The 27922-nt window shown below is 40.9% G+C and overlaps 1 protein-coding gene across 2 annotated transcripts in view; it reads right to left on the reverse strand.

Annotated features, from left to right (window-relative positions):
• LOC131216875 (DNA polymerase epsilon catalytic subunit A-like) overlaps nucleotides 1–27922 on the reverse strand; it is a 155805-nt gene that overhangs the window by 46455 nt on the left and 81428 nt on the right. For both annotated transcript variants that reach the window (XM_058211473.1, XM_058211472.1), the window contains exons 25-32: nucleotides 27277–27372; nucleotides 26903–27103; nucleotides 14672–14726; nucleotides 14453–14595; nucleotides 13882–14345; nucleotides 13478–13622; nucleotides 13199–13396; nucleotides 13009–13083 (exon numbers count right to left, since the gene is read on the reverse strand). In XM_058211473.1, the coding sequence (XP_058067456.1) occupies nucleotides 13009–13083; nucleotides 13199–13396; nucleotides 13478–13622; nucleotides 13882–14345; nucleotides 14453–14595; nucleotides 14672–14726; nucleotides 26903–27103; nucleotides 27277–27372 (1377 nt within the window). The remainder of the gene's footprint in view (nucleotides 1–13008; nucleotides 13084–13198; nucleotides 13397–13477; nucleotides 13623–13881; nucleotides 14346–14452; nucleotides 14596–14671; nucleotides 14727–26902; nucleotides 27104–27276; nucleotides 27373–27922) is intronic.

A 27922-nucleotide genomic window follows, 5' to 3' on the forward strand; every position in this document is an offset into this window, starting at 1 on the left:
AGTATTCTGGCGGGTTCATGTAAGCCGCATTCTGATCGTCGGGGCTATAGGGATTTCATAATGTAGACGGACCTACACATTTTGATATTTTGTATTTTGAAACAATACATGTAATTGTTTAACCTGGAACATGATTATACTCTGGAGACGCACCACCACTTATATGTTTTATACATACCAATCATGGTCTTCCGCTTGCGTAATTTAACTGTCTCTGGGGTATGATATGCTAATTTGGTATAATCCCACTCATGTTTAGTGCACTAACACAGACAACATTTAATCATCATTATCCATGTCACATAGGTGATGCGTTGGAACTCGGGAGTTGAACTTCTGCTCGACCCCCGATTTTCAGGACATTACAAGTTGGTATCAGAGCATGATTTGGATTAAACTGGACCTGGGTTATGGTCACACGACGCACACTGACGTACTCTGACTTAGGAAGGGGCGTTAAAACGTAGAAATGATCATAGGACTCCTAGTTTCGCCGCCAAGTGAAACTGACCGTTGAAATCGAGGCCCGTACGCATCCGAGATCATGCGTGGTGAACCCAGATCTTTCCTAGACCGTCAACCGACGGGTTTAGATGATGAATTGATAGATCCCATACTCGTACAAACCGAAAAGCGCGAATATACACGAAATGGGACCCAAAACGACTCAAACAGAGTCGGGGGCCCAAACGACACAAATCGGGGGGAACCAAAGTGGACCCCGCACCCCTACAGCACCCCAGGGACTATCCTATGCTGTGTGCAGGACAAGGGTGCACCCCCACCATCGCCGGGTTCTGACGACTAGTCATATATGTAGTTGTCTTTTAGTATGCCTTGTTGCTGGTTTCTTTTGTTTCTATGTATGGTCTTACTAGGTTTGGTTGTATGGTAGAGTAGGTTGTGTGCTCTAGTGTTTAAAGTTGTATAGATTAGTTCACATGCATCTTCTGTCATGATCCATGTAAGGCATCTCATGTATTGTGACAATTTTGGATAAATGAAATGCATGAAATTCTTTTGTTATGGGATGTGTAAACCACTTGTGTAATTGGGTGTTATTATACTAAATCTAACACATGTTGCACCCAGTGTTCGAAATATCGATACTATCGGCCGATATTATCGTCATCGCACCCCTGCGAGACGATACAGTCACGATAACCCCCGGAACATACCAAAAAACTCAAAATCCATATATCGGCCGATATATCATCGATATCACACGATATTTTGATGATATCGCGCGATTACCTCTCCATTATTGTCGGACATCGACGTCATCATCTGAAAAAATCGAGAAAAAAATAGAGGGTGGATTTCGGTACCTGTAGAAGAGATCGCCATGATGGGAAGCTTCCATTTGGTGGGCCATTCGAATTGAAGTGTCATTCCTAGGTTACCGCAAATAACATCTCCGATTTTGGAGAGAAATCCGGAGACATCCGATGAGATTTGGGAGATATTTTAGGGTTCCGGTTTCCAGAACCCTCTCTGCTTGAAAACCAAAGGTCGTTCGAGCCTTTTTTTTTCTCGGACGCGGATTAGCTACTGACAGGTTGAGTAGCGAGATCGCTACTAAAGTGACGCCACCAAGTTACGTGGGTCCCACCATGATGAATGTGTTATATCCACACGGTCCATCCATTTGGAGATATCATTTTAGGACATGAGTCAAATAACGAGGCAGATAAAATTCTGTAATGGACCCCACTACAGAAAACAGTGGAGAAAGTGACATACACCGTTGAAACCTTCCTAAGGTCCACCGTGATGTTTATTTGAGATCCGACCCGTTAATAAGTTAAAAAAGTCATTATAAAAGGGAAAAAAAATATATCAGCTTAATCTAAAACTTTTGTGGCCCACAGAAGTTTTTAATGGTGGGCGTCACTCTCTCTACTGCTTTCTGTGGTGGGGTCCATTGGAGCTTTGAATCTTAGTCATTCTTAGGCTAATGGCATAAAATGTTCTCTCCAAATGGATGAACGGTGTGGATACAAAACATACACCATGGTGGGGCCCACGGAACTTGGTGACGTCAATTCAATAGCGAGTCTCGCTACTCAGCTAATCCGCGCCCTTTTTTTATTGAAATTGAGTACGCGCGCACGGCGCACCACCGAACTGTGTTGACGTCACCAAGTTCTGTGGGTCCCAGCATGAGGTATGTGTTATATCTAGGCCGTTCATCCATTTGGCGAGCTCTTCGTGAGGCTTGAGCCGAAAAATAAGACAGATCCAAAGATCAACTGGACCACACTGCAAACAGCAGTGGTAGATTGAACGTCTACCATTGAAACCCTTTTGAGGGTCACGGAAGTTTTAGATCAATATGATATTTATTTTTCCTCTTCATCCAGGTATGTGTGACCTAATTAACAGACTGGATGGAAAATAAACATTATCGTGGGCCCTACGACCCAGGGAGGTTTCAAAGGTAGGAATTTTCCTACCCACCTTTTCCTTTAGTGCAGCCCACTTTAGTCTTGGATTCTGCTCATTTTTGCTCTCAAGTGCTAAAATGATCTCAAAAAACAAATGGACGAGGTGGATTTCTTACAAACATCACAGTGGGCCCCACCTAGGTTTTGAGTGAAGGAACTTGGTAGCAGTGCGCCACCCCCAGTGTGGTGGGAAGTGGATCCCCTAGTGAGCAGTGTACTTTGTAAACTTTGTGGGCCCACTATAATTCATGTATTTTATCCACTTCGTCCATCCATTTTACCAGATAAATTTATAGTTTGAAAGAAGAGAAAAAAACTATTATTAGCTTGAACCAAAACTTTTGTGGCCCACTAATGGTCAATCACCATTGTTTCCTATGGTATGGTCTATCTAATTATTGGATCTGTTTTATTTTTTGGATAATGTCCTGAAATGATATGAAAAACGGATGAACGAGGTTGATACTGAATATAGTTGTCTTAGTTCAATCGGACAGCGCATAGCTTAGGACCCTATACAAAGGAAATTTATTATGTACACTTCTTTTTTGAAACTCTATGATTTAAAAGTGTGTATTAAGGGCCTTTTTAACAATCCCCAAAGTTTCGTTAAAAAATTCAACCATTTTCCCAATGTTTCCCCATGTTTCCCAAAAACTGCGATAAACTATGCGATACAAACGATATATCCCGTGCAATAACCGATACGTATCTGTATACCAAGGGTGCGATACATTGTGTGATACCGATATTTCGAACACTGGTTGCACCTTGTGTTGTGTATAGGGCATGCCTCTGAGGACTACTCGGAACACTACCCGTCTAGTACTCTGTGGATTGCTTGAAGGGATACCTCCCCTGAGTGATAGCCGCACGGACCCCAGCTTGGGCCCCAACACGGACACGATGCCAGACTCACTGCCAGCCACTGGACTCACTACTAGGCCACCACCTTATACACTCCCGGTTCGCGAGCAGAACCGTGCGTCTACCTCGATGCCTCACATGCCACAGTCGGCTCCTCCTCCTGATAGGTTGGAGCAGGTGATGCTACTGATGCAGCAACAGCAGCTGCAGCACCAGCAGCAGTTTTTGGCCACCATAGCAGGGGCTTTTGCCCAGAATATGCACGCGACCCCTCCTGCACCACCTGTGCACCCTGCTGGGAACACGAGTGCCAGCAGCACATTCGAGCGATTCCAGCGCTTACGACCTCCTACCTTTGCAGGTACTCACCGACCAGAGAAGGTTGAGTATTGGCTTGACTGCATTTCTAAGATGTTGAAGTCGATGCACTGCACTAAGGCGGAGCAGGTGGAGTTGGTCACCTTCATGTTTGAGGAGGCCAGTCTCTGGTGGGACAGCGTCCTTAGGACTGTGGCTGCTGGTTATGTGTGGACATGGGACGCATTTAAGACGCATTTCAACGAGAAGTATTTCCCTCTCACCTACCGTAATGAGGAGGGAGAGTTTCTTCGCCTCCGACAGGGAGGGATGACCATAGCTGAGTATAAGAACAAGTTCACGGAGCTGGCTAGGTATGCTCCGTTGATATTGGCTGATGAGCGGATGCGTATGCTACGATTTTCTGAGGGTCTGCAACCTGAATTACGCTCGAAGATGTGTTGCGCTAGCATACCCAGTTATGCTGAGCTGGTGAGCATGTCTCTGCGAGCTGAGCGAGACGGGGATAGTCTATCCCATACTCGTGCACCCATGGGTCCTCGACCCCACCCTGATTTTCCGACCAGGCCGTTCCTAGGCAAGAGGCCACGTGCGGATTCGCCTCCTAGGCTTGCGGCATCACCAACTCAGCTGGGGCGAGCAGACTTGTGGTGCGACTAATGCGGGAGGACGGGCCACACGGATAGATATTGCTTCAGCAGGATAAGGGACAGCGGCTTCTCGCCGCCTCAGAGAATCAATCGCCAGCTTCCTCAGACTATTGCAGCTCCACTTTTACGGTCAGCACCTGCGCCTTCATCTTTTCGGCCACCTGCACCTCGATTCAGGCCGCCTCAACGGCCTATGGTACCGCAGCCGAACCGTCAGCAACAGGCTCGTGTGCACTCACTTGTAGCTAAGGCATCCGAGACAGCAGTTACAGCACCGATAGCTTTCGAAGTCACGGCACATGTTCAAGGTACTCCAGTTTTCTTATTGGTGGATACCGGGTCCACCATCTCTATAGTATCATGCGCAGCAGTTAAGCGACTAGGGTTGGAAGCTAGTCCTATGATTGGGATGAGACTCCTTACCGCCACGGGGACCTTCTCAGACTCCACCAAGATGTGTAAGGGTTGCTTGATAGACCTAGGGAGCAGAACAGTACTCGTCGACCTGATGGTTGCCCCGCTATGTCATTATGATGTGATCCTCGACATGGATTGGCTCACTAAGATGAGAGCAGAGATCGATTGCGATGCCCGACTGGTGACTACCCATGGACCGGAGGGCACGACCTTTACATTTCCAATACAGGTCAGTTGGTACTACCGCATCAGTTGCTACGCTCTCTAGGTGAGAAGGTCCTGGATTAAGGAAAAAAAAACAAAGATCAGCTTAATCCAAAACTTTAATGGCCCCAAGAAGATTTCAATGGTAGGCGTTTAATCCACACTACCTTATGTGGTGTGGTCTGCTTGAGCTATGGATCTGCCTCATTTTTTCACCCACGCCCTAAAGTGATCTCGCAAAATGGATGAACCGTGTCGATATAATACATACATCATGGTGGGGCCAACAAAATTTGGTGATGTCAAGGAGGGAAGAGGAGAGAGAAAGCTGAGTGAGAGAAAGAGAGAGCCGTGGAGTGAAAGGGAGTCTTCAGAGGCTCTCTTACGAATAATCAAATTTTTTTTCGAAAGCTACAGTTTAGATTATGTGCGCATATAACTCTCCTACGCTACGGTTTGTAGGGGAGCATTACTCTCTCTCTCTCTCTCTCTCTCTCTCTCTCTCTCTCTCTCTCTCTCTCTCTCTCTCTATATATATATATATATATATATATATATATATATAAACATACATATATGTGTGTGTGAGTGAAAAACTCTCAAGTCCAATCAGTTGGACCATACAACCACTTCGGTTGCTAGTGATTAATTAATGTTATTACTAGTTATAAATAAGGTAATAAATAAAGGGAAGGAAAAATTGGTGTTATAAAAGAAATAATAAATGCAAGCCTGCATGGCGTTATTTTTCAAGTCATGAATTAACTACTTTCTACATAGTATTAATTCAAATTAACAAACTCTAAACTGGTTGGACCTGAGTTATAGTCCAACTGGTTGGACTTGAGAGTGCCTAACATATATTATGGCCACTGCTAATGTTATGAAATACCTTAGCCATACCACAATGATCTTAGAAGTGCGAGTCTATGCATGTCACAAAAATGGATGGACTTATTGGTTTATAAATGCATCATCGACCTGAACATATCTTCGACTACCTATGGCAATAACAATAATTGTACTTTATCTAGTTGCAATAACCTTCCATAACCACTTCTCTAGTGTTTTAAATAGGGCTGTCAACAATACCTGGATCCGCAGGTACCAGATTGATCTGCCTTGATTCTAGCAAGTCCTGGTCCTTTTTTTATCCATTCGGGTTAAGGTCCACCATTTGGGACCCAGTTAATCAGGTCCTGCAATGTTCTGGTGTAGGTCCAGTTAATTTTAATAGCCAAATTTATTCTAGAAACAAAATGAGGTTCACAAGCATGTAAGAGAGCCTGCTTACACACCATCCATGTGTCAAAGTGGCCCTATAATTGCACAAAGCATGAAGCAAAGCTACAACAGATTCAGGTGTGAGAGTGGGGAAGTATCAGGAGAGGGATTCAAAAGCATGATTAGAAGCGGAAGTGGAAGCAGTGCTTGATTAGAAGGATCATGCAACTAAGAGTGGCACATACTCTTAGTTGGACCATGTAAATGCCCAAACCCAACTCAGAAACAATGTTCAAGAAACAATGGGTACCCAACAAGTACCCAAGCCTGATTGGATCCAGGACCTCAAAAACGAGATCTGGACCTTGAAAGACCCAAACCTGACCTGCCTGGGTGTGGAACTGTCGATACTCCAGGACCTTACTGTTTCAGGCCTAGTTCTCAAATTGTTGCTAACATAACTAATGAAATAAAGCAACAGACCAAGTTTGCCAGTTCACGTAGAAAATAAGACGTTCTTAAATACATAGATGAAAACATAAAGATTGTTTGAAATTGATCTGCAAGCAAGGTGCAGAGTTCAGAGCATTTACTGTTTGTTATGAAGGACCAAATTACAGAATTGTCATTTTATTTTACATGCCACTGTTGTATTGAGAAGAATTAGAAACCACTACTTCGAGGTTAAAAGCAGAAGTTGAATCAGTAATGACATATGCAACAGCAAAAGTTGTTTGATTCAGGCAGCTTTTGGAAATTTTCAACAATTATCTATGGCAACTAATTACTAGTATTAGTTTCAGCAGATGCACTGCAGAAAATCAAAACAAGCAGCCATCATGGTTTAAAACACGTCCAATACATACAGTTATTTAGAAAGGAAATAAAAAATTATATACATACATACATACATATATACATACATACATATATATATATATATATATATATATATATATATATATATATATATATATATATATATATATATATATATATCTTCTGTATGTATTGTGAATTGGCAATAAACCAGTCAAACTTAAAACTGATATGGGTAATATGCATTCTGCATTAACTGATATGAATCAGTTGTTGAAGTGATAAAGTCCCTTGATATACATTGATACACCACACTCTGACAACTTAAGCTTTTAGAGTAAATGGTTGTTTGACATGGTAACAGAGCGGAAGGTCCTTTGTTCGAATCTCGAGAGCAGCAAATATGCCTCACTAATATATTATTCTCCCAAGAGGGGTCAGGAAAAATCAGATCCGGCCCAGGGACTGAGAAATCAAGCCCGGCCTATTTATGGTGTGAGTGTCCCTCCACCCTTGTTAGTATGTTCCCGTGCGGAGTTCCCACCCCGCACGTGCGGGGGGGTGTTGACGTCAGCGTTGTATGGACTCATGGACTCCGTTTGAGGTAAAAGTTTAGGGGTTTAATAAATCTTGATTTTAGAAGATTTATCATGATTTTTTTTCAGAATTTTTTGGACCTCCTTTCATGGTATTTTGGGCAAAATAGAGAAATTCGAAAACCAGGCCCATGTTTCGTTTTTCTTCGATCTACCTCAAATCGGTAAGCTTTTCTTTGGTTTCTTTGCTCAAGATGGCTCAAAATCTTCCTCCCAAGCTACCCATTGAGGATTTTTTTTACTTAAGATCAATGTTTGAGAGGGTTTTAACCTCAAACGGACATGCGGCTGGGCCGTTTTTCACTCAGTTGGGCCGTTTTTGACTGAGTTTCATGTTATTTTGGATTATTGCTATTTGTTTGAGGTTTATCTCTTATTATCTTGAAGGTTTGAGTGAGATAGAGTTGTTTGAATCAATCTATCTTGGCATAGGGCCTCTCTTGGCATAGGTTTATCTCTCTTGGAATATCCTATGGCTGACAAAGGGCCCTCATCTCTTGGCATAGGGTCTCTTGAATCCAACCCCTTGCAGATTACCTCCACTAAGTTGAATGGTGACAACTATCTTCAATGGGCACAATCTGTAAAAGTGTTCTTAAGAGCCCGTGAGAAGTTGTCATATATTTTGAATGATCCCCCAAGTTCTACAGATGTTACCTACAAGTCTTAGACAAAGGAGAATTATCAGGTTATTGCATGGTTGTTGAATAATATGGATTCCTCCATTAGCCACTCAGTGATGTTTTTATCATCGGCTATAGGCATTTGGGATACGTTTCATGATATGTTCTCGGAATCTCAGAATTTTTCACCAGTATTCCAGCTTGGTCAAGAAATTGGTCGGTTCCAATAAAACTCAAGATCATTAAAAGATTACTATTCGACGCTTCGGGGTATGTAGGATGATATGGATATGTATTAGCCTCTTCCTTCCAAGTGTAAAGAGGATCATGAACATGCCCATAAGCAGCGGGATGATACTCGTATCATGCAGTTCCTAACTGGGTTGAATTCCGATTATCTCTCTGTTCGAGATCAGGTTGTTATGTAGGATCCTTTCCCCATTGACGACGGTTTATGCCATGTGTCAACGTGCTACTGTCTCTACTCTTCCTTCTCATTCATTTGTGTCACCCGAGCGTTCGGCACATCTTGTTGGCGATCAGTCCTCTGTTGGCCTTTGGGTACCATCCTTGAGTTAACGGCACATTTCTGGTCTTGGTGGTCATGGTAGAGGCCGCAAAGGAGATCGCAGTCATGGCGGTGATCTTCCTTGCGACGGTCATAGTCTTCGTGGTCGTGGTGGACATGGACATGGACGTGATGGTTTCCGCATTTGTTCACATTGCAGTGGAACTAATCATACCGTTGATTATTGTTGGCAGATACATGGTCGGCCTACGTATGCCGCTGCTGCTGTTGCATCCATAGTTTCTCCTGAGACAATCTTCCACCCCGACAGCTGAGCAATCTACTTCAGGGGAGTCTCTTATCATTTCTCGGGCTGCATATGATGCCCTTATGTGGTTTCACATTCGTGATATTCCTGAGCCATCTCACGCAGCTTTAGCTTAGTTAGGCACTGCTCTTCTTACGTCATCCTCTCCTACCTCCTGGGTCATAGACTCTAGAGCTTTCTCCCATATGACTAGTAAGACTTAATTCTTTTCCTCTTATTCTCCTTCTCCTCGTACTTAGTATGTCACAGTCGTAGATGGAACCCAAACTCCCATCTCTGGGATTGGTTCCATCCATCTTTTTTCTTCCATGTCTTTGTCTTCAGTCTTACATGTGCCTCGTTTTCCATTAAACTTATTGTTTGTTAGCTCTCTTACTAAATCGTTAAATTATTCCATTACTTTCTTCCCTTCTTATTGTTTGTTTCAGGACCTACAGACAAAGAGAGTGATTGGTGGGGGCATGAGCGAGGAGGCGTTTATCTTCTCAATGATACACCCGTTGCTGCTTTTAGTACCCTTTCTCTGGATCGAGAGTCTATAACTCGGTGGCACTGCCGCTTAGGCCACCCATCAATAGTTAGATTGAGAACTTTGTTTCCCTCCTTATTTGTCACTAAACCGTTATGCGGTGATATTTGTGAATTGTCTAAAACATCATCGAGCTACATTTCCTCCTAGCTCTTCTGGGAGAAAATCTCAACCTTTTGTTCTAATTCACTCGAATGTCTGGGGACCAGCTCTGGTTACCTCCACTTTTGGATTTAGATACTTTGTTACCTTTATTGATGATTATTCACACATGACTTAGATTTATCTTATGAAATCTAAAAGTGAAGTGTTTGATGCGTTTAAAGTGTTTTATAATGAAGTGTGCACTCAATTTCAATGTTCCATCAAAACCCTCCATTCTAATAATGGGGGGGGGGGGGGGGGAATAAATGTCGAATGCCTTTCTGTCCTTCTTGTAGGAAGATGATATTTTGTCTAGGACGTTGTGTGCTCGCACACCTCAACAAAATGGTATTGCAGAACGAAAGAATCATCTTCTTGAAGTTGCTCGCACCCTTCTACTTGTATGCATCTACCTAAACATTTTTGGGGTGATGCTCTTCTAACTGCTACTTTCTTATTAATTGTACACCATCACGTATCCTGTCTTACAAATCTTCATTTACTATATTGTATCCTCATGATGATCCATTTCCTCTACCACCTAAATTTTTTGGTTGCACATGGTTCGTTCAAATTTTGGATGGAAGTAATGATAAACTTAGCCCCATGGCAATTAAATGTGTCTTTCTAAGGTATACTCGAAGTCAGAAAGGGTATAAATGTTTTGACCCATTGACTCGCAAGAAATGTCTCTATTGTTGTAACCTTCTTTGAGGATTTTTTTTTTCTCAGCTCCAAGCCAATCCCTCTGTGATCCTCTTACGAGTCATGGGGGGTATGACTCTTATCTTCTTCCTCTTTCTACTAGTGATCATAGGAAACTCCCCTCCCCTCCATTCAGCATCTTGTTGGTGATTTGGGTGAGCCTAAACCTCTGCGGGTGTATCATCGTCGAGATAAATCTTCACACGCTTAGTCATCCACCCTTCCGCTCACTTTGGATGTTGGCTCAGGTGAGTCTCATAACTCGAGTTTAGATCTCCCTATTGCCTTACGTAAAGGGTCACGATCTTGTACTCAACACCCCATTAGTAATTTCGTTTAATATGATCATCTTTCACCATCTTATCAGTCGTTTGCAGCTTCCCTTTCATAATAGACTATTCCTCGGTCTCTCTCACATGCTCTTCGAAGTCCTGACTGGATGAAGGCGATGATAGAAGAAATGTCTACTCCTGAGAAGAATCATACTTGAGACCTTGTGCCACTTCCTTTAGGTCATAAACCTGTTGGATGTCGATGGGTTTATACGATCAAGTTTCTTCCCAACGGCTCCATTGATCGCTATAAAGCTCATCTTGTTGCTAAGGGTTACACACAAACTCAAGGAGTGGATTACTTCGAGACATTCTCTCCGATGGCTAAGCTTAATTCGATTCGCGTTGTGATCTCCTTGGCCGTTAATTTATCATGGCCCTTGTTTCAACTTGATGTTAAGAATGCATTTCTCCATGGGGACCTTGCAGAGGAAGTTTACATGCATCAACCTCCTGGCTTTGTTGCTTCTCACAACCCTGCGCTTGTACGTCGGTTGAAGAAGGCTCTTTATGGACTCAAACAATCCCCACGTGCATGGTTCGAAAAATTCAGTCAGGCTATCTTGGAGTATGTCGTCGATCGACGGGCATCATGGTTCTCATTGTCTATGTGGATGATATTGTTTTGTCCGGTAGTGATTTTGTTGGAATGAGGGAGGTCAAAGAATTTTTGAAGACCAAATTTGAAATCAAGGATCTTGGTCCTCTTCACTACTTCCTTGGAATTGAAGTTGGTCGCTCATCATCCAGATTGGTCTTGTCACAACGAAACTATGCGCTCGATTTTCTCATGGAGACTGGCATGTTAGGGTGTAAGCCTGCTACCACTCCCATGGATACTTCGCAGAAGCTTCGACCAAATGATGGTGCTCTCCTTACTAATCTCGGGATGTACCAATGACTTGTAGGCCGACTAATTTACCTGACTATTACTCGCCCAGATCTCTCATTTGCGGTGAGCGTTGTTAGCCAATTCATATAAGCTCCTTGTACTTCCCATCTCACGGCGGTCTACCTCATACTTCGGTATTTAAAATCAGCCCTGGGTCTTGGCCTCTGCTTTCAATTGCATGGTCATCTTCATCTTTCTGGCTATTCCGATGCTGATTGTGCAGGTAGTACTTAGGATCGCCGCTTTACATCCGGCTTTTGTACCTTCTTAAGTGGCAATCTTATAACATAGAAGAGCAAAAAGTAACCGGTTGTTGCCTGGTCCTCGGTTGAAGCAGAATATCGTGTTATGACTCATGCGACGTGTGAGCTCGTGTGGCTTCGCAACCTTCTTGAAGAACTTGGTTATCCTCCTTCGAATCCTGTTCCTCTTCACTGTGACAACGAAGCAGCCATCCATATTGCTCGTAACCCGGTTTTCCACGAGCGAACCAAGCATATCGAGGTTGACTGTCACTTTATTCGGGAGAAAGTATCTTCTAAGGAAATCGTCACTCCTTTTGTTCGATCTGGGGATCAACTTGCTGATGTTCTTACAAAGTCTTTGAGTCGAGATGCTCTTCATCATGTTCGTGACAAGTTGGGCATGATCAACATCTATGCTCCAACTTAAGGGGGAGTATAGAGAATGCTAGTGTATTGTGCATGTGGTTAGTGGCCCTTTTAGCGTAAGTGCATGTGCACACTTTCATCTTCTCCTGTGGTGTACTATCTGATCTATTGTAATAAAATATTATGTGTTAGGGCAAGTAAGCCTAACAAAACATCTTTCCCAAACTCTCCTCCTTCTCTCTCAATCTTCTCATCTTTTCTTCACATTATTATCATCAAATCATTCTCTGCGTCAGTTTGGGCTGGCTGATATATGCTCAGCTACCAATACTTTAGAACTTGACGCCATAAACTTACACTATGACAAAAGATTAATGCAAATCATATATGGACTTGTGTCCCTCAGCAAATGATACAGTTGCCAATCTCTCAAGCAAGCTTTCAATTGACAAACCATACATCTCAGCTTGGAAGTGAAAATTCGAAAGAAGCTACAGTTTCCTTCTTTTTTTTGTTCCAATGCTATGTCATGTGCAATGTTTGTTAGTGAGAGATGCACAAGTCATTGTGTTTCATGATAGTCAAGCTATTTAACACGCACGCATGTGCACACAAAATACTCAGTGCACACACCATGCTGCAGTTGATGAATGAAATAGTAGACCAGGTTTTCAGTCAGTAGCATTCATTTCGCCAAACAGAATACCAATCAAAAAGTAGGAGAGAAGGCATGCATTTCAAACATGAGTATGCATTTAGAAATGCCACTATCATTGTGCTTTCATGTATTTCACCTCAACTTCTGGATCTGCAAGGTGAGCTGCAAGTTTCCTGCTTTCAGCCCTGAATTGATCCTCATCAGTTATCACCTGCAAAAACATAAAACAAAACATATGACAGATAAACCTTAGTTCTTACAAGTAGCACTCAACAATCCAGAGCAACTCCTATTTGAACTAAACAATTTCAGGACACAAAATGTACCTCAATGAGATTGAAGGTAGGCCGCCCATGAGGAAGAGTCTTGTTCACACGTCTTCCAGGAAATTCTTCCGTGATAGGTGCATTAGTGTTGAGGTAAAATACTCTAGGGACACTTATAGGAACCTTAAGCATGATTCCTTCAGAAACGACCCAAGCAAAAAAATGCCCAGGTTGTGGACTTGGGATGAGTTGTATTATCTGAACCACGGAAGACTGATATCAGGCATTCTGCAATTAATTAAACTATCTAAATTCCCGACAACAGAAAAATGTCATCACCTGCCAGTAAGAGCGGACAAGGGCTAAGTCATGTCTCTTGAAGAATGAATTAACCCCATTCCTACCCTGATCTTGTTTACGACTTATCACAGAACCAGGAAACTCAGTCCCACAAGACTGACGTGACCTCTTTAAATCACCTAACCTGAAAAGTATAAATTCTGCTCAGAAGAAATTTGGCCACCAATACTTGTCTGAGATATCAAGTATCAATATCATAAATCAAAGTTGCAATTAGGAAAGAAGGAAAGCAATATGGAATCAGACCTCATATAAAGCAAAAGCAACATCGAAGAGAAAAGCGGTAGCTTTCCTAATTCATTTTTCCCAGTGCAGGAAATTATTATTTTTTCAACTATTATATATACAACAACATATCGACTAGAGATCAACGACTACAATACCTGCGCCTCTTCCTTTCTTCTCGACTATATTTCCATTTTCTCTTCTTTACTTCAAGCCATCCTTGATAATCAACATTTCTGTCAACGTTTTCAGTAGGATGCTGTTGTTGGTTACCATAAGGCATCAGAGGATGTTGGTGTTGGTTACTAGAAGGCATGTCATCTGCTGGACAAGATAACCTGGCTGAATGTTGCTCTTTGTTAACTTCATAGCTGCGGACTAGAGGTCGAGGTCCAGTTATGGAAACATTCTCTTTGTTTGCGATATCTTCCAAATCTATGACATTCATTTTGTCCAATGCATGATTAGAGATATCCTGGGTAAAGTCTTTTTGCAAACTTTTGTCTTTGTTCAAGGAGCTGAAAATATCAATCAGCTTTCGTTGGCGAAACTTGTCCTCCTTTTCCCGGACTTTTTTATGCAGCCAATCAGGATGAATTACTCTGGGGACAGGATTAGCAACCTGAAAAAGTTTACTAGCTCATAAGAATGAAAAAAGAAGAAAATAAAAATAAAAATAAAAAATACTTGATATTCATGGATTTGCAAACAAAGTCTTAGAGTTAGCACCTTCTGCATTGCTGCAGGAATAGTAATAATTTTCTGAACAGCTGAACTAAGGCGTTGCCTGTAATAGGACCAATCGACAATGGATCTAATTGCCACTTCAGATGAAATCTTGCACCATTTCCGCAAATAGAATTTCGCAATGTCTGCAAAAGGAAAGTTCTAATGAAGTGCCAGCAGAAACATATATCCCCAACAATGGCAATAATAGATAACCGGTACCAGCATCAGTCTCGAATATTGCAACAGGTATAGCACGCTCACTCACTGGCGTTCCCTGCATGAACAGAGATCATTGACAAAGAATAAGTAGTGACAAATAAAACAATATAGGTGCCATTGAGATCTTGGTACAGATTAACCCAACGCCAGGTCCCAGATAAAGAGAACATAAAACAAGATGGCACATGAAATAAGACAAGAACACCTGAAAGAGGTTTCTGCTGGAGCTAAAGTCCTGCACTTTGATCAATGTGATTCTAAACACATTCTACTGAAGTTAAAACTGCCAATGAATCACACAGCAAATTATTTGTAGACAAATTTACTGATTACATGTGTCAGGAGTCCTGCTCATCCACACACAGGTCCATGTGCCAACATAGAGCACATGGTAAAGATCTGAGCTTTCCATAAATGCTTAAATCTTCTGCCTTAAAAAATCAGGCCATTTAACTCCTCAGGTGGGCCACAGTGTACAGACTTAACTGACAGCTAAAAAAAAATTTCTAACCATTCATTTTCTGCACATGTTATGCCCACTTGAGGTGTGAAATGGCATGTTCGTGACCAGAAGATTCGAAGAGTAGCCTACCTAGTGAAAAAACTGATCAAACCACTATTCCATATTAGCATGTGTGCCTGCATGTGGATGGACAGGGCACCCACATACATGCAGAATTAGCAAACCTATATTTGGAGGACAGTTCAAAGTTTGCACCATCATTGTCAAGACAAAGTTCATTACACATACATGCAGAATTAGCAAACCTATATTTGGAGGACAGTTCAAAGTTTGCACCATCAATGTCAAGACAAAGTTCATTATAGACATACTTTTAAGCAATTTGATTTTTGACAGGATGTGCAGCACTGAACTAGAGTAGAGCAAATTGGAACCCTGGCCCATACCTGGGCCACTCACCAGGAGAACATGGTTTTTTGTTCAAGGCCAGCAAAATTGCGGGCAGATAGAGCATATGTCAAAAATAACCGATCAATCCATCCTAACCATTCAATTGACGAGTATGAGATGGAAAATTAAAATTAGTGTACTGATTATTCCAAATAGTAGGGAATGAATCAGATGGTCTGGATTTTTGTATGGTCGAAAAGCAAGCAACAGTTCTAAAATTGTGGTAACTATCATAGGCAGTCTACCCCTTGAGAGAGAGAGAGAGAGAGAGAGAGAGAGAGGGGCCGGCATACCATTAGCTGAATTATGGGTTGTTGGAAAACATTATTGAAGATTTTGGGATGTTTGGTGCATTTTTCAATTTTAGTACAAATCTTTGGAGATTGTTATTATCTTAAATAAACTAGATTGATCTGACATCAATCTAATAGTTGGGAGATCTTCATTATATCTTCATGGGGATTGTCTTTTAGAGTCTAAAAAAAGGGGGTGGTGTAGGAGGTGTGGCATACAACATTTTCTGAGTTTGTGAGTTTTCTTAAGTATTTATAAGAGAGGAAGTTTTATTATTAATAAAGTTATTTCTCCCTCTTTACTAAAATATTCATCTGGGTATACTCTTGCTCATTTCTTTGCAATTCAGGTATCGAGATCTAACTAATTCGATAACCATATTGTACTATTTTGGTATCAAAGTAGGTGATCGTTGGGAATTTCCGAACTCCACGTCACTAATGGCTGTGAAGGGGGTAACATGAGAAGAGTTTACACAAGTAACCTGATTAATCCATTCACTTACAAAGCAATTAGATCAACTCATGCAAATTGTGCACAATCTCTCTCATCAAGTGGGAGAGCTTTGACACAGAGGGAATCTGGAGACTGAAGTTGGAGCACAAGGAAACAATAGGGGAAAGTCTGCACCGAGATCCTAACCAACAAATAGTGACCCCTGCTGATGAAGACCCCAATGATTGAATCCTTTGATTACTAGAGGGTGATGTAGAGAGAAGAATTAAGGTGAAAATTCTGGACTTCCATGGTTGTTTGCATGTTAACAACTCCATTGTTCAAGTACAAGAAAATCGCAAACTATTAGAAAGTTAAATTAGCAACCATGAAGTTATACAATCATGCGTTACCATGGTGAGATGATCTCCAAACCAAACGAATCCATTAGCATGTGTTTGATTTTTTTTTTTAAATTTCCATTGTAATTTGTTGGAAATAAATAGTGATTATTTACATGTGTAATTCTAATAGCCACCCCAATGTTTGAGAGAAATAGGACACTAAAACCGAGGGAAAGCATTGTGTAGAGTGGAGTGCACAAAAACTATGGGGCCAACCGTGATGTATGTGTCTTATCCATGCCATCCATCAGAGCCCTAAAATGAGGCAAGTCCAAAGCTCAAGTGGACCACAACACAAGAAATAGTGGGAGTTGAACGCCTACCGATGAAAACTTCTTGGGGACCATAAAAGTTTTGGATTAAGCTAATATTTGTGTTTTACCATTACGCATGTCCGTATGACCTTATGAACAGGTTCAATGACAAATAAACATCATTGTGGGCCCTAGGAAGGTTTCAACTTTTAATAGTGACATCATTAGAACCACTATTTCTTGTGGCATGGTCCACTTGAGCTTAGGATATGCCTCATTTTTTGGCTCATGCCCCAAAATGCGATCGCAAAATGGATGAACGGTGTGGATAAGACACGTACATCATGGTGGTACCCACAGATATTCCTTCATACTCAAACATGTCGATTTCACTTCATTTAATCCCAATTTTCCAGGTAGACTTAATTATTTCCCTCTTCCAAACACCCATGGTGTGCCATAACGGCCATTACTGGGACGTAAAGGCCGTTACGTAAAGGTAACGGTGGTAATCGTTACATGTTATGGGGTCATAAAGGTCGTAACAGCTGTTACGGAAAAAAAAATCCCCGCAACGGCCTTTACAGCCCTCATTAGACCCTCATAAAGGTCGTAACGGCCCCATAACAGTCCATTACGGGGCCGATATAGGTTTTTTGGATTTCTTAACAATAAAACTAAAAGTGACTCTAGCGACCGTTATGGGAGCTGTAACAGCTGTTACAATCTGTATCATAAAGGTAACAGTGGTGGCCGTTACAACCACCATTACCGTTACGGAATACCTTGCAAACACCACTTACAAGCTATTATTATGCTTTTAACCTTGTTTACCAGTATTTACCCAAAAATAAGCACACCCTTAAGGTAAGAGGAAAGTAACTTCTTAGGAAAAGATGAAAAAGAAACCATACCAGCAACTTATGCCCATCACCTCAATCAAAAATGTCAAAATCTACGTCAAGGAATAAACCGGTGAATGAATTACCCAAGAATTGCATACAGTGACAACACTAGCAAGGTTTCATAAGTATAAAGACTAAAAGATTTCGAGATATCTTAATGGTCTTAATTTGGACATAGGAATTAATTGGCTTTCAAAGATGTACTTAAAACACCCGATTCATACACACTTGTGTTAAAAGCCATGAAGATAATTAATTGGGGACTTGAAAGATTACCACAAAGCATCCCATAGGTTGAGAGATAGTCAAGGTATTCCATAATGGTAATGGTGGCCAACTGGCAATAATGACCACCACCATTATTGTTATGATAAGGCCATAACGGCCATTACAACCCAATAATGACCATTGCAGCCTTTTTTTAATTTTTTTTTTTTTTTTTAAAAAAAATTAATGTTTTATGGGCCTTTCTGTAATGGCCCCTGCAGCCCCATAACATATAAAGTTACCACCATTTTCATTATATACTATTTTTCAATACCGTAGAGACAGTAGGCCAACATCCAACAATAAAGCCAAACCCCAACCTAAGGGAAGGTGGTTATCAACGAGGGATTAATGCACTCAAGACAGGAAAAGTAATACACATTTTACATGCTTTAAGTGTGAATAGTCAAAATAATGCTTTTTCCAATGTCCTCTAGTTAGTTCACAATTAATGTGCACTTGGCTAAGGAGGGAGAATATGTTCAAGACACTCCCGACTTTATGCAAATGCAGGTCGAGGATGATACAAAATATGAGGAACATGCGTATGATGATGGAGCATATGTTGGGGTAGATGTAATAGACATGTATGGGGATAATGGGGAAACATCAATATACAACATATGATCTTATAGCTGCCTCAAGTGATTGACTAGAGGCAACGGTTGCAACACAAATCTTTTTCACCAACTACACTTCTAGTGACAAAGATATGCACGATTCTGGTAGATAGAGGGAGTAGTGAGAACATTGTCCTAAAAAATGGTGGACATTAAAATTCAAAGAACATAAAACATCCATGTCCATACTAGATTTGTTGGTTCAAGGGGGTGAAGTTCTTGTTGAGTCTAGGCACTTTGTTACCCTCTCTATTAGATCCAAGTACAAGGATGAGGTGTGGCATGACATGGTTCCCATGGACACATGTCACGTTTGTTGGGGAAACAGTGGTTGCAATATGGTGCATTTGATTCAAGCTAGCAATTATTCCTTCGTTAAGGATAATGTTTATATCATATTAAACCCAACGAAGCAGATTTCAAAACCCAAATTTGTCAAAAATGTTAGTAGGATAGACAACAAACCTACCATATATTGTTGTACCATATATTGTTGCAATTAAGGGCTGTAATTAGGGGATATAGATGTTGTTGTTATGCTGTAATTAAGGGCTGTAATTAGGGGATATAGATGCTACTATAATTAGGAGATATTATGCTGTAATTAGGGGATATAGATGTTGCTGTTATGCTATAATTAAGGGTTGTAATTAGGGGATATAGATGCTGCTGTTATGCTGTAATTAAGGGCTGTAATTAGGGGATATAGATGTTGTTGTTATCCTGTAATTAAGGGATATATTGTAAGTAGGGAAAATGATTTCTATATAAGAAAAGGACCACTCAATTGAGGGTCATTGAGCAAATCTGACATGGTATCAAAGCCACTCTCTGCAACCTTGTCTTTGGTCTAATTTTCGTGGTTCTAGGCTCTAGTTTTCTGGGTTCTTGGGTGCGAGTTCTGGTTTGCAGTTTTTTTTTTTTTGGTGCATTTCGAGAGATTTTAGTTATGGCTAACAACTCCAACTCAGAAGTCTTTCAAACTTGGTTTACTGGGAAGAATTATGCTGCCTGGGAGTTCCAGTTTCAACTTTTTGTCATGGGAAAGGAGTTGTAGGGACATGTTGATGGAAGTGATCCAACACCAAAAGATCCTACGACGTTGGTTCGATGGAAGGTGAAAGATGCTCATGTGATGACTTGGATTCTTGGGTCTATTGATCCACTGCTTATACTCAATTTAAGGCCGCACGAGACGACTAAATCGATGTGGGAGTACTTGAAAAAGGTCTATCATCACGATCATTCCGCCCGGCGATTTCAGTTGGAAACTGATCTTGCTGCCTATTCCCAAGGTACACTCTCTGTTCAGGAATATTTCTGTGGTTTTCAGAATTTTTGGGCTGGGTTTTCCGACATTGTGTATGCCGACGTGTCGGCCAAGTCCCTCTCTGTTGTTCAAGCAGTCCATGAAGTTAGCAAAAGAGACCAGTTTTTAACGAAACTAAGGCTAGAATTCGAGTTTATGCGCTCCAACCTGATGCATAGGGATCCTTCACCATCTCTTGACGTGTGTTTTGGAGCACTTCTTCGAGAGGAACAACATCTTCTTACTCAAGCTTCGCTTCCGCAAGAGAATGTTATTGCATACGCTGCTCAAGGCAAAGAGAGGGTTCGAGACATGCGTACAGTTCAATGCTACAGTTGCAAATATTATGGGCATATTGTTGCCCATTGTGCTAAAAAGTTCTGCAGCTACTGTAAATAGAAGGGGCGAATCATCAAAGAATGCCCAACATGTCCTCAAAACCGACCCGTGAATGCTTATCATGCTACTGCTACTGGCCACACTTCGGATGGAGTAACCAGCACTCAAAATCTCGCTCCAGTGTCATCTTCCACTGCTGCTACACCTGCCCTTACACTAGAAATGGTGAAGCAAATGATTGTATCAGCATTTTCCGCTTTGGGGCTACAAGGTAAGGGTACTATATGTACTATACCCTCTCAATCTTGGCTTGTTGACTCCACTGCATCCAATCACATGACCAGTTCTCCTAATATGCTTAGCAATGTTCGTAAGTACACTGGTTCTTCTAATATTCAAGTTGCTAATGGCCATCGTTTACCGATTACTGGGGTTGATGATATTCCACCATCGCTTACTAATATTTTTGTATCACCTGGGCTTTCTACGAGTCTTATCTTAGTTGGACAATTAGTGGATGATAATTATAATGTTCAGTTTTCTCATGATGGTTGTCATGTGCAGGATCCGGTGTCGGGGAGGACAATAGCAAAGGGGCCTAAAGTTGGGAGACTGTTTCCATTATACTTTTCCATTCCTAGTATCATTTCTTTGGCTTGTACTACTGTCTCCAATAATTGTGAAGTATGGCACAAATGTCTAGGCCATCCAAACAATGTTGTTTTATCTCATTTGCTGAATTCTGGTTCGTTGGGAAAAAAAGATTCTTCTTTGCCTCGTGCTTTGTCTTCTGATTGTTCTACGTGTAAAATCAGAAAAAAGTAAGATTCTTCCATTCCCTTCTTCCGGGAGTAGGGCAAAGAATTACTATGACCTTGTTTATAGTGATGTATGTGGCATTACTCCTATCATTTCTCATGCTCATTATAAATATTTTGTGACATTCATAGATGACCATAGTCGGCCTACTTAGGTATATTTTCTGCGTTATGAGTCTGAAGTCTTTGCTGTTTTCAAATCGTTTCTAGCTTATGTTGAGAATTAATTTACCACTAGCATTAAGACTTTACGAACTGATTCTAATGGAGAATATATGTCTCATGAATTTCTTGAGTTTCTTCGTCACAAAGGAATTGTTTCTCACCGCTCGTGTCCTTATACGCCTCAACAGAATGGCGTAGCTGAGCACAAAAATCGACATTTGTTAGATGTTGCTAGGACCTTGTTACTTGCATCTTCTGTTCCTCCTAAATTTTGGGTTGAAGCTTTAGCTACAGTAGTATATTAGATTAATTGGTTGCCTTCTAAAGTGCTAAATTTCGACTCTCCATACTATCATCTACATAAACAGCACCCTAGCTTTCTTGACTTATACACTTCTGGCTGTGTCTGTTTTGTGCATCTACCTCCGCATCAACGTCACAAACTCTCTGCACAATTTGTGCAATGTGTCTTTTTGGGATATAACTTATCTCAAAAAGGATTTATGTGCTATGATGCTTCTTCCAATAAATTTCATATATCTCGTAATGTCGTTTTCTTTGAGCATCAATATTTCTTTCCTAGCTCTATTACATCATCTCCTACAATTTCTGTTCTTCCTCACTTTGATGATTTGATGTGCCCTCCTGATCGCTTCAAGCTTGGTTTTGTGTATGAACACCGTCAACCAACTCTACCCCTTCCTGAGTCTGATCTGCCACCTAATCCCGTTTTGCATCCTCCTTGACGATCTGGTCGTACTTCTCATCAACCGGATAGGTATGGTTTCCCTCATACCTCCTTCACGGCTACCTTATCAATTGTGTCGATTCCTAATTCCTACTCACAAGCTGATAAACATGAGTGTTGGAGAAAGGCTATGCAGGAAGAACTTCAAGCTCTTCAAGAAAATCAGACTTGGGGCATTGTCCCTTGTCCTTCTCGTGTCAAGCTAATTGGGTGTAAGTGGGTTTTTTCTATGAAACTTCGGCCTGATGGGTCTGTGGACTGTTATAAGGCTCGTTTGGTTGCCCTTGGTAACCGCCAAGAGTATGGGGTTGACAATGACGAGACCTTTGCTCCTGTCGATAAAATGACCACTGTGCGTACTATTATTGTCATCGCAGCCTCTCAGGGATGGTCCCTTTGTCAGATGGATGTGAAGAACGCATTTCTTCACGGTGATTTACAGGAAGATGTTTACATGACACCTCCTCCTGGCCTCTGCTCGTCATCAACGTCAAATGTGTGTAAGCTGAAGCACTCTCTGTATGATTTGAAACAGGCTCCCCGGGCTTGGTTTGATAAGTTCCGGGCTACCTTACTTCGATTTTCTTTCATCCAAAGCCAGTATGATTCTTCGTTATTTCTTCGTACGACTTCTGTTGGTATCGGTCTTCTTCTAGTTTATGTCGATGACATTGTCATCACTGGGACTGATTTTGCCCTCGATCAACTCAAGCAACATCTTCATGATTCATTCCATATGAAGGATCTTGGTCCTCTCTAGTATTTCCTCTGTTTGGAGGTTCAGTCCGATTCCTCTGGGGTTTTCCTGCATCAGCATAAATACACGGAGGACTTGATTTCCTTGTCTGGTTGGCAGGACTCCTCTTCAGTGGCTACCCCTTTGGAAGTAAATATCAAGTATCGACGTGAGGAGGGGGATCTCCTTCCAGATCCCATGGTGTTTCGACAGTTAGTTGATAGTCTCAATTATCTCATTATTACACGACCTGACATCTCCTTTGTTGTCCAGCAAGTCAGTCAATTTCTGCAGTCTCCTCACCACCTTCATCTTGCTGCAGTCCGCCGAATTATTCGATATCTCCGGGGTTCCTCTCACCGTGGCTTGTTCTTCTCTACTGGTACTCCTCTTCGCCTTGTGGTTTTTAGTGATGCTGATTAGGCAGGATGTCCTGATATTCGCCGGTCTGTCACCGGGTGGTGTATGTTTCTTGGTGATTCACTTATCTCTTGGAAGAGTAAGAAACAAGATCGTGTTTCCAAATCTTCGACCGAGTCCGAATACCGTGCCATGTCGACAGCCTTCTCGGAGATTATGTGGCTCTGTGGCTTACTTGCTGAAATAGGTTTTCCTCAGTCTACTCCCACTCCTCTTCATGTTGATAATACGAGTGCTATTCAGATCGCTACCAATCCCATCTATTACGAGCGTACCAAACATATTGAGGTGGACTGCCATTCTATTCGGGAAGCTGTTGATACTTGGGTTATCTCTCTTCCACATGTCTCAAGCGACCTTCAGATAGCGAACGTCTTCACCAAAGCTATAACACAACTACGTCATCAAGTTCTTGTTGGCAAATTGATGCTTCTTAATCGACCAGCATCAATTTGAGGGGGGATGTTAGTAGGATAGACAACAAACCTACCATATATTGTTGTACCATATATTGCTGTAATTAAGGGCTATAATTAGGGGATATAGATGCTGCTGTTATGCTGTAATTAAGGGCTGTAATTAGAGGATATAGATGTTGTAATTAGGGGATATAGATGCCGCTGTTATGATGTAATTAAGGGCTGTAATTAGGGGATATAGATGCTGTTGTTATGTTATAATTAAGGGCTGTAATTAGGGGATATAGATGCTGCTGTTATGTTGTAATTAAGGCTTGTAATTAGGGGATATAGATGCTGCTATTATACTGTAATTGAGAGATATATTGTAAGTAGGGAAAATGATTTCTATATAAGAAAAGGACCACTCAATTGAGGGTCAAAATTCGCTTACAGTAGAAAAGATTGAAGAAAAAAACAAGGAGGCTAGCATCATTTATGTCTTGATTGTTAAAGGAGACAATAAAACAGTTGGATGTTTTGCCTCCCACACAAAAGCTCCTTTCTAAATATGAAGAATTGGCACCTAAAGAACTCCCAACTGGACTTCCATCTATAGGGAACAACAGTCAGTGCCATATTGATTCGATACTAGGTTCGAGCCTACCAAATCTTGCACACAACCAAATGAGTCTAGTCAAACACGTGTAGCTCCACTAATGGACAATGTCTAAAGTATAGATATCATTACATGCATTGATGATTGGGGATACAGAAACATGTATCAATATCGTCGATTGTCGAAAAAATGCTGCTAATTAAGGGAATAATTGGAACACATTAGAAAAAAGGTGGAATATTTCCATGAAACTTCAGGAGATGCTACAAGACATGTTTACATATTTGGGAATCAAAATATTACAAAAAATAACTATACATAATAAGTTTTCATTTTCTAAGGACCTAAACCATGTGTTGTAAAAAAAAAAAAAAAGTACTGCAATTATATCCAAAATCAGTTCATATCATTCAAATACAATACAATGCAAGTAATAAAATATACCCTTCTTAATTTGGGGGATAAAAATGACAGAAATTAGTGTCCCCACAATTTTCCCCCATTCACGCACTCAAATTTTGATTTATTTGCCACAAATCCATGTCAATGCATTAAAATCGTGCACAGATGTTGCAATCCATCCTAACATTTGAAAAAAAAAAAAAAATCTATGGATTTTGTCATGTTTGAGTTCCAACTTGTCTCTGCTTTGAGTCGAGATTTGGGATGTTTGTTGCTAGATTTAGGACTTAAATGTTAGAGTTCACATTTATTATATTGTTGCTAGATTTGGAGCCTATATGTTAGAGATCACATTTACTACTTTTGAAGATAATGGGCTTAATGTCGAAGATATGATTGAAGATTTTGGGATATTTAGTAGATTTTTTTTCTATTTTGGGCCAAATTTTTTATGATTGTTGTTACCTTAAATAAATTAGATTGATTTTAAATCAATTAAGATTTATTTGAAACCAATCCAATAGTTGGGAGATCTTCATTATATCTTCACAGGGTTTGTCATTTAGGGTCTATAAAAAAGGGGGTGGTGTAGGTGTGGCATTCCATATTTTCTAAGTTTTTGAGTTTTATTGAGTATTTGTAAGAGAAGTTGAGATCTCATTGATTCAAGAGAGAGAGAGAGAGAGAGAGAGAGAGAGAGAGATCCATGCTTTACTTGGAATTAGTAGATTGAAGAGGTGTGTGGGCAAAGGCTTCTACAATACCCCACCACCTATATACATCAGCACTATAGTATTTGGATCTGGGTCATGTTTCAATGATCCAAACCATTCGTATGATATGACCATGTTGGATGAGGGCTATACAAACTTTACAAAGAAATCCTCATATTATAATATTACAACCCTTCGATCATTAAAGTAATTTTTTCTTGAATGTGGACTTCCTAAAAATTACTTTGTGAGCTATTTATCAAAACTTTTAAATATTCCAATCTTGAAAATTTTCAAGGCAGCCACCATCAGTTTTTTATCTTTCCAAGTCAACACTTTAGATCACCAAACCCAATCCATTATGTCCTACCACATGGATGGACCCAATTGTTAGATAAATAATGTGGATGTTCTCCCATGTGCTCTTTGTATATGGAGAGAGATAGTTTATATATAGAAAAAGAAATAACAAGAGCAGAAAATGGAGGAAAAAGAAAGGGGGCAGGGCATAGGTAGGGTTGTACATCAAGCTGAGTCGAGTCGAGGTGGGCCAAGCTTGGCTTGACTTGTCCTTGCTCTCCTTGAGTTTGAGCTCGAGCTCGGCCTCGAGCTTACTATTGGAGCTTGGATTGTTTGCCAAACCTTTCGAGTCGAGCTCGAGGCGAGCTAGTGGATCGAGTCGGGGCGAGCTTACCTTGAGTCGAGTCCAGTCTGCTCCCAACCTGCACCCGACTCAACCTAGCAACCCGACTCAACTGACCCAACCCACACTCGACCCAACCCCCAAATCAAATATTCAATTAATAATATATATATATATAATATTAGATAGAGCCATAAAGGAACCTTATTATTGGTGCTGAGAGAGAGAGAGAGAGAGAGAGAGAGAGAGAGAGAGAGAGAGAGGAGCTCGGGCATGGCGAGTTGGGTAAGCAAGGGAAAGGGTAAGAAAGGGACGGACAGGTAGGGTAGGGTTTAAGTTTTAACTTCTTTTTTTTAATTTTTAAATATAAATTATATATATATATATGAGAGTAGAGCTAAGCCAAGTTCGAGTCGAGTCAAAATCCACTATGTTCGAACTTGGCTCGTTTTGAAAACGAGCTGGGTCATATGAAGCTTGGCTCGCCTCGAGTCGTCGTTTAAGCCGAGCTAGATCGAGCCAAGCCGAGCGAGCTTTTCGAGCTAGCTTGGCTCGTGTACAGCCCTAGGCATAGGAGACACCTGCCAGAAACACGGCATCATGTCCAACAATCACTTTATTTAGTGTATCAGATAGGTTGGCTGACTAAGCATGACAGAATAATAGCTTAATATTTGCTGGACAACCCCCTGCCAAAAGAAAATAATAATAAAGATAAAGATATAAACAGTGCTGGAAAGCTTGCTTGCTTTACAAATTCTCATCATTCGCGTAGCATGTTCTCAACAGCTCAAGTTAGCACATCAAAAACTGAACAGAAACAACTTACCCGTGGCTCACATGCAACTATATATTGGCAACGCAATCCCTTGTCTTTAACCATTGTATCACCAAGAAAATCAGCTAGTCTCCTTGCAGTGGTAACAGCACATGACTTCTGCTCACCGTAGTCAGCCAAGGACTTACTCATTGTGCTTGATTCTGATATGTAGTCAAGCAACTCACTGTCTGCGATATCAATGCCTTGATTCTGAGGGGAAAAAAAATACAGACGTTTATAATTATTTCCTTGGTTAATGACCACAGGACTCGATCAAGCAACAGTGAGCAATTTCAACATCCTCAAGAAAAGAAATATGATACAATGGCCAATAAGATATTCAGAATAACATGATGTAAAGCCAGAAATTATGAGTTGCATACATCTAGAAGATCAAGCCAGCAGTTTGCAACTGCTGCAACTGCAGAATAGCATTCCTCTAAGGTTGTTCCATGGAGGAACTTGTCAAAAACCTCAGCCTGTTGAAGCACAAAAACAGAAGAAAGAAATAATTTAATGTACATGATAAACCACCTCAACCATAGGTGTGTGCCAACAAACTCGAAACAGAATAAACTACGTAATAATAAAATAAATAGTGGACTAGCCCAAAATGCAAAGGAAACTAATAGGCTATCCATTTACTTGAGATAGATGCACAACAAGAATATGAAGGCAAACTAAGAGTGAAGATTATTGAGTCATCCATGGACATGTTTATCCTGATTCATGTATAAAGGAATATTTGTACTTCTCAATCTTTAGAGCATTTTATGTATTGCCTTCCAATCTCTATAAATATCTATGGAAGCATAAAATGAAATGGTTTCGCTTAGATGTTCTCCTCGTTTATTCAGATCTTACGTGATGAAGTTTGCATTGCCTTCCCCCACTAAGATGATCTAAGAGATTCAACATAACAGCATTGGAGTTATTTATATGGCTACAACTGCAAGTTGTGGCACTGACATGGAAGATGCAAAGATTCAGGAATGGACAGTCAGATGAATAATGAGGTAAGATACAGCC

The sequence above is a fragment of the Magnolia sinica genome, chromosome 10 (genome assembly GCF_029962835.1).
Source record: "Magnolia sinica isolate HGM2019 chromosome 10, MsV1, whole genome shotgun sequence".
Classification (NCBI taxonomy): domain Eukaryota; kingdom Viridiplantae; phylum Streptophyta; class Magnoliopsida; order Magnoliales; family Magnoliaceae; genus Magnolia; species Magnolia sinica.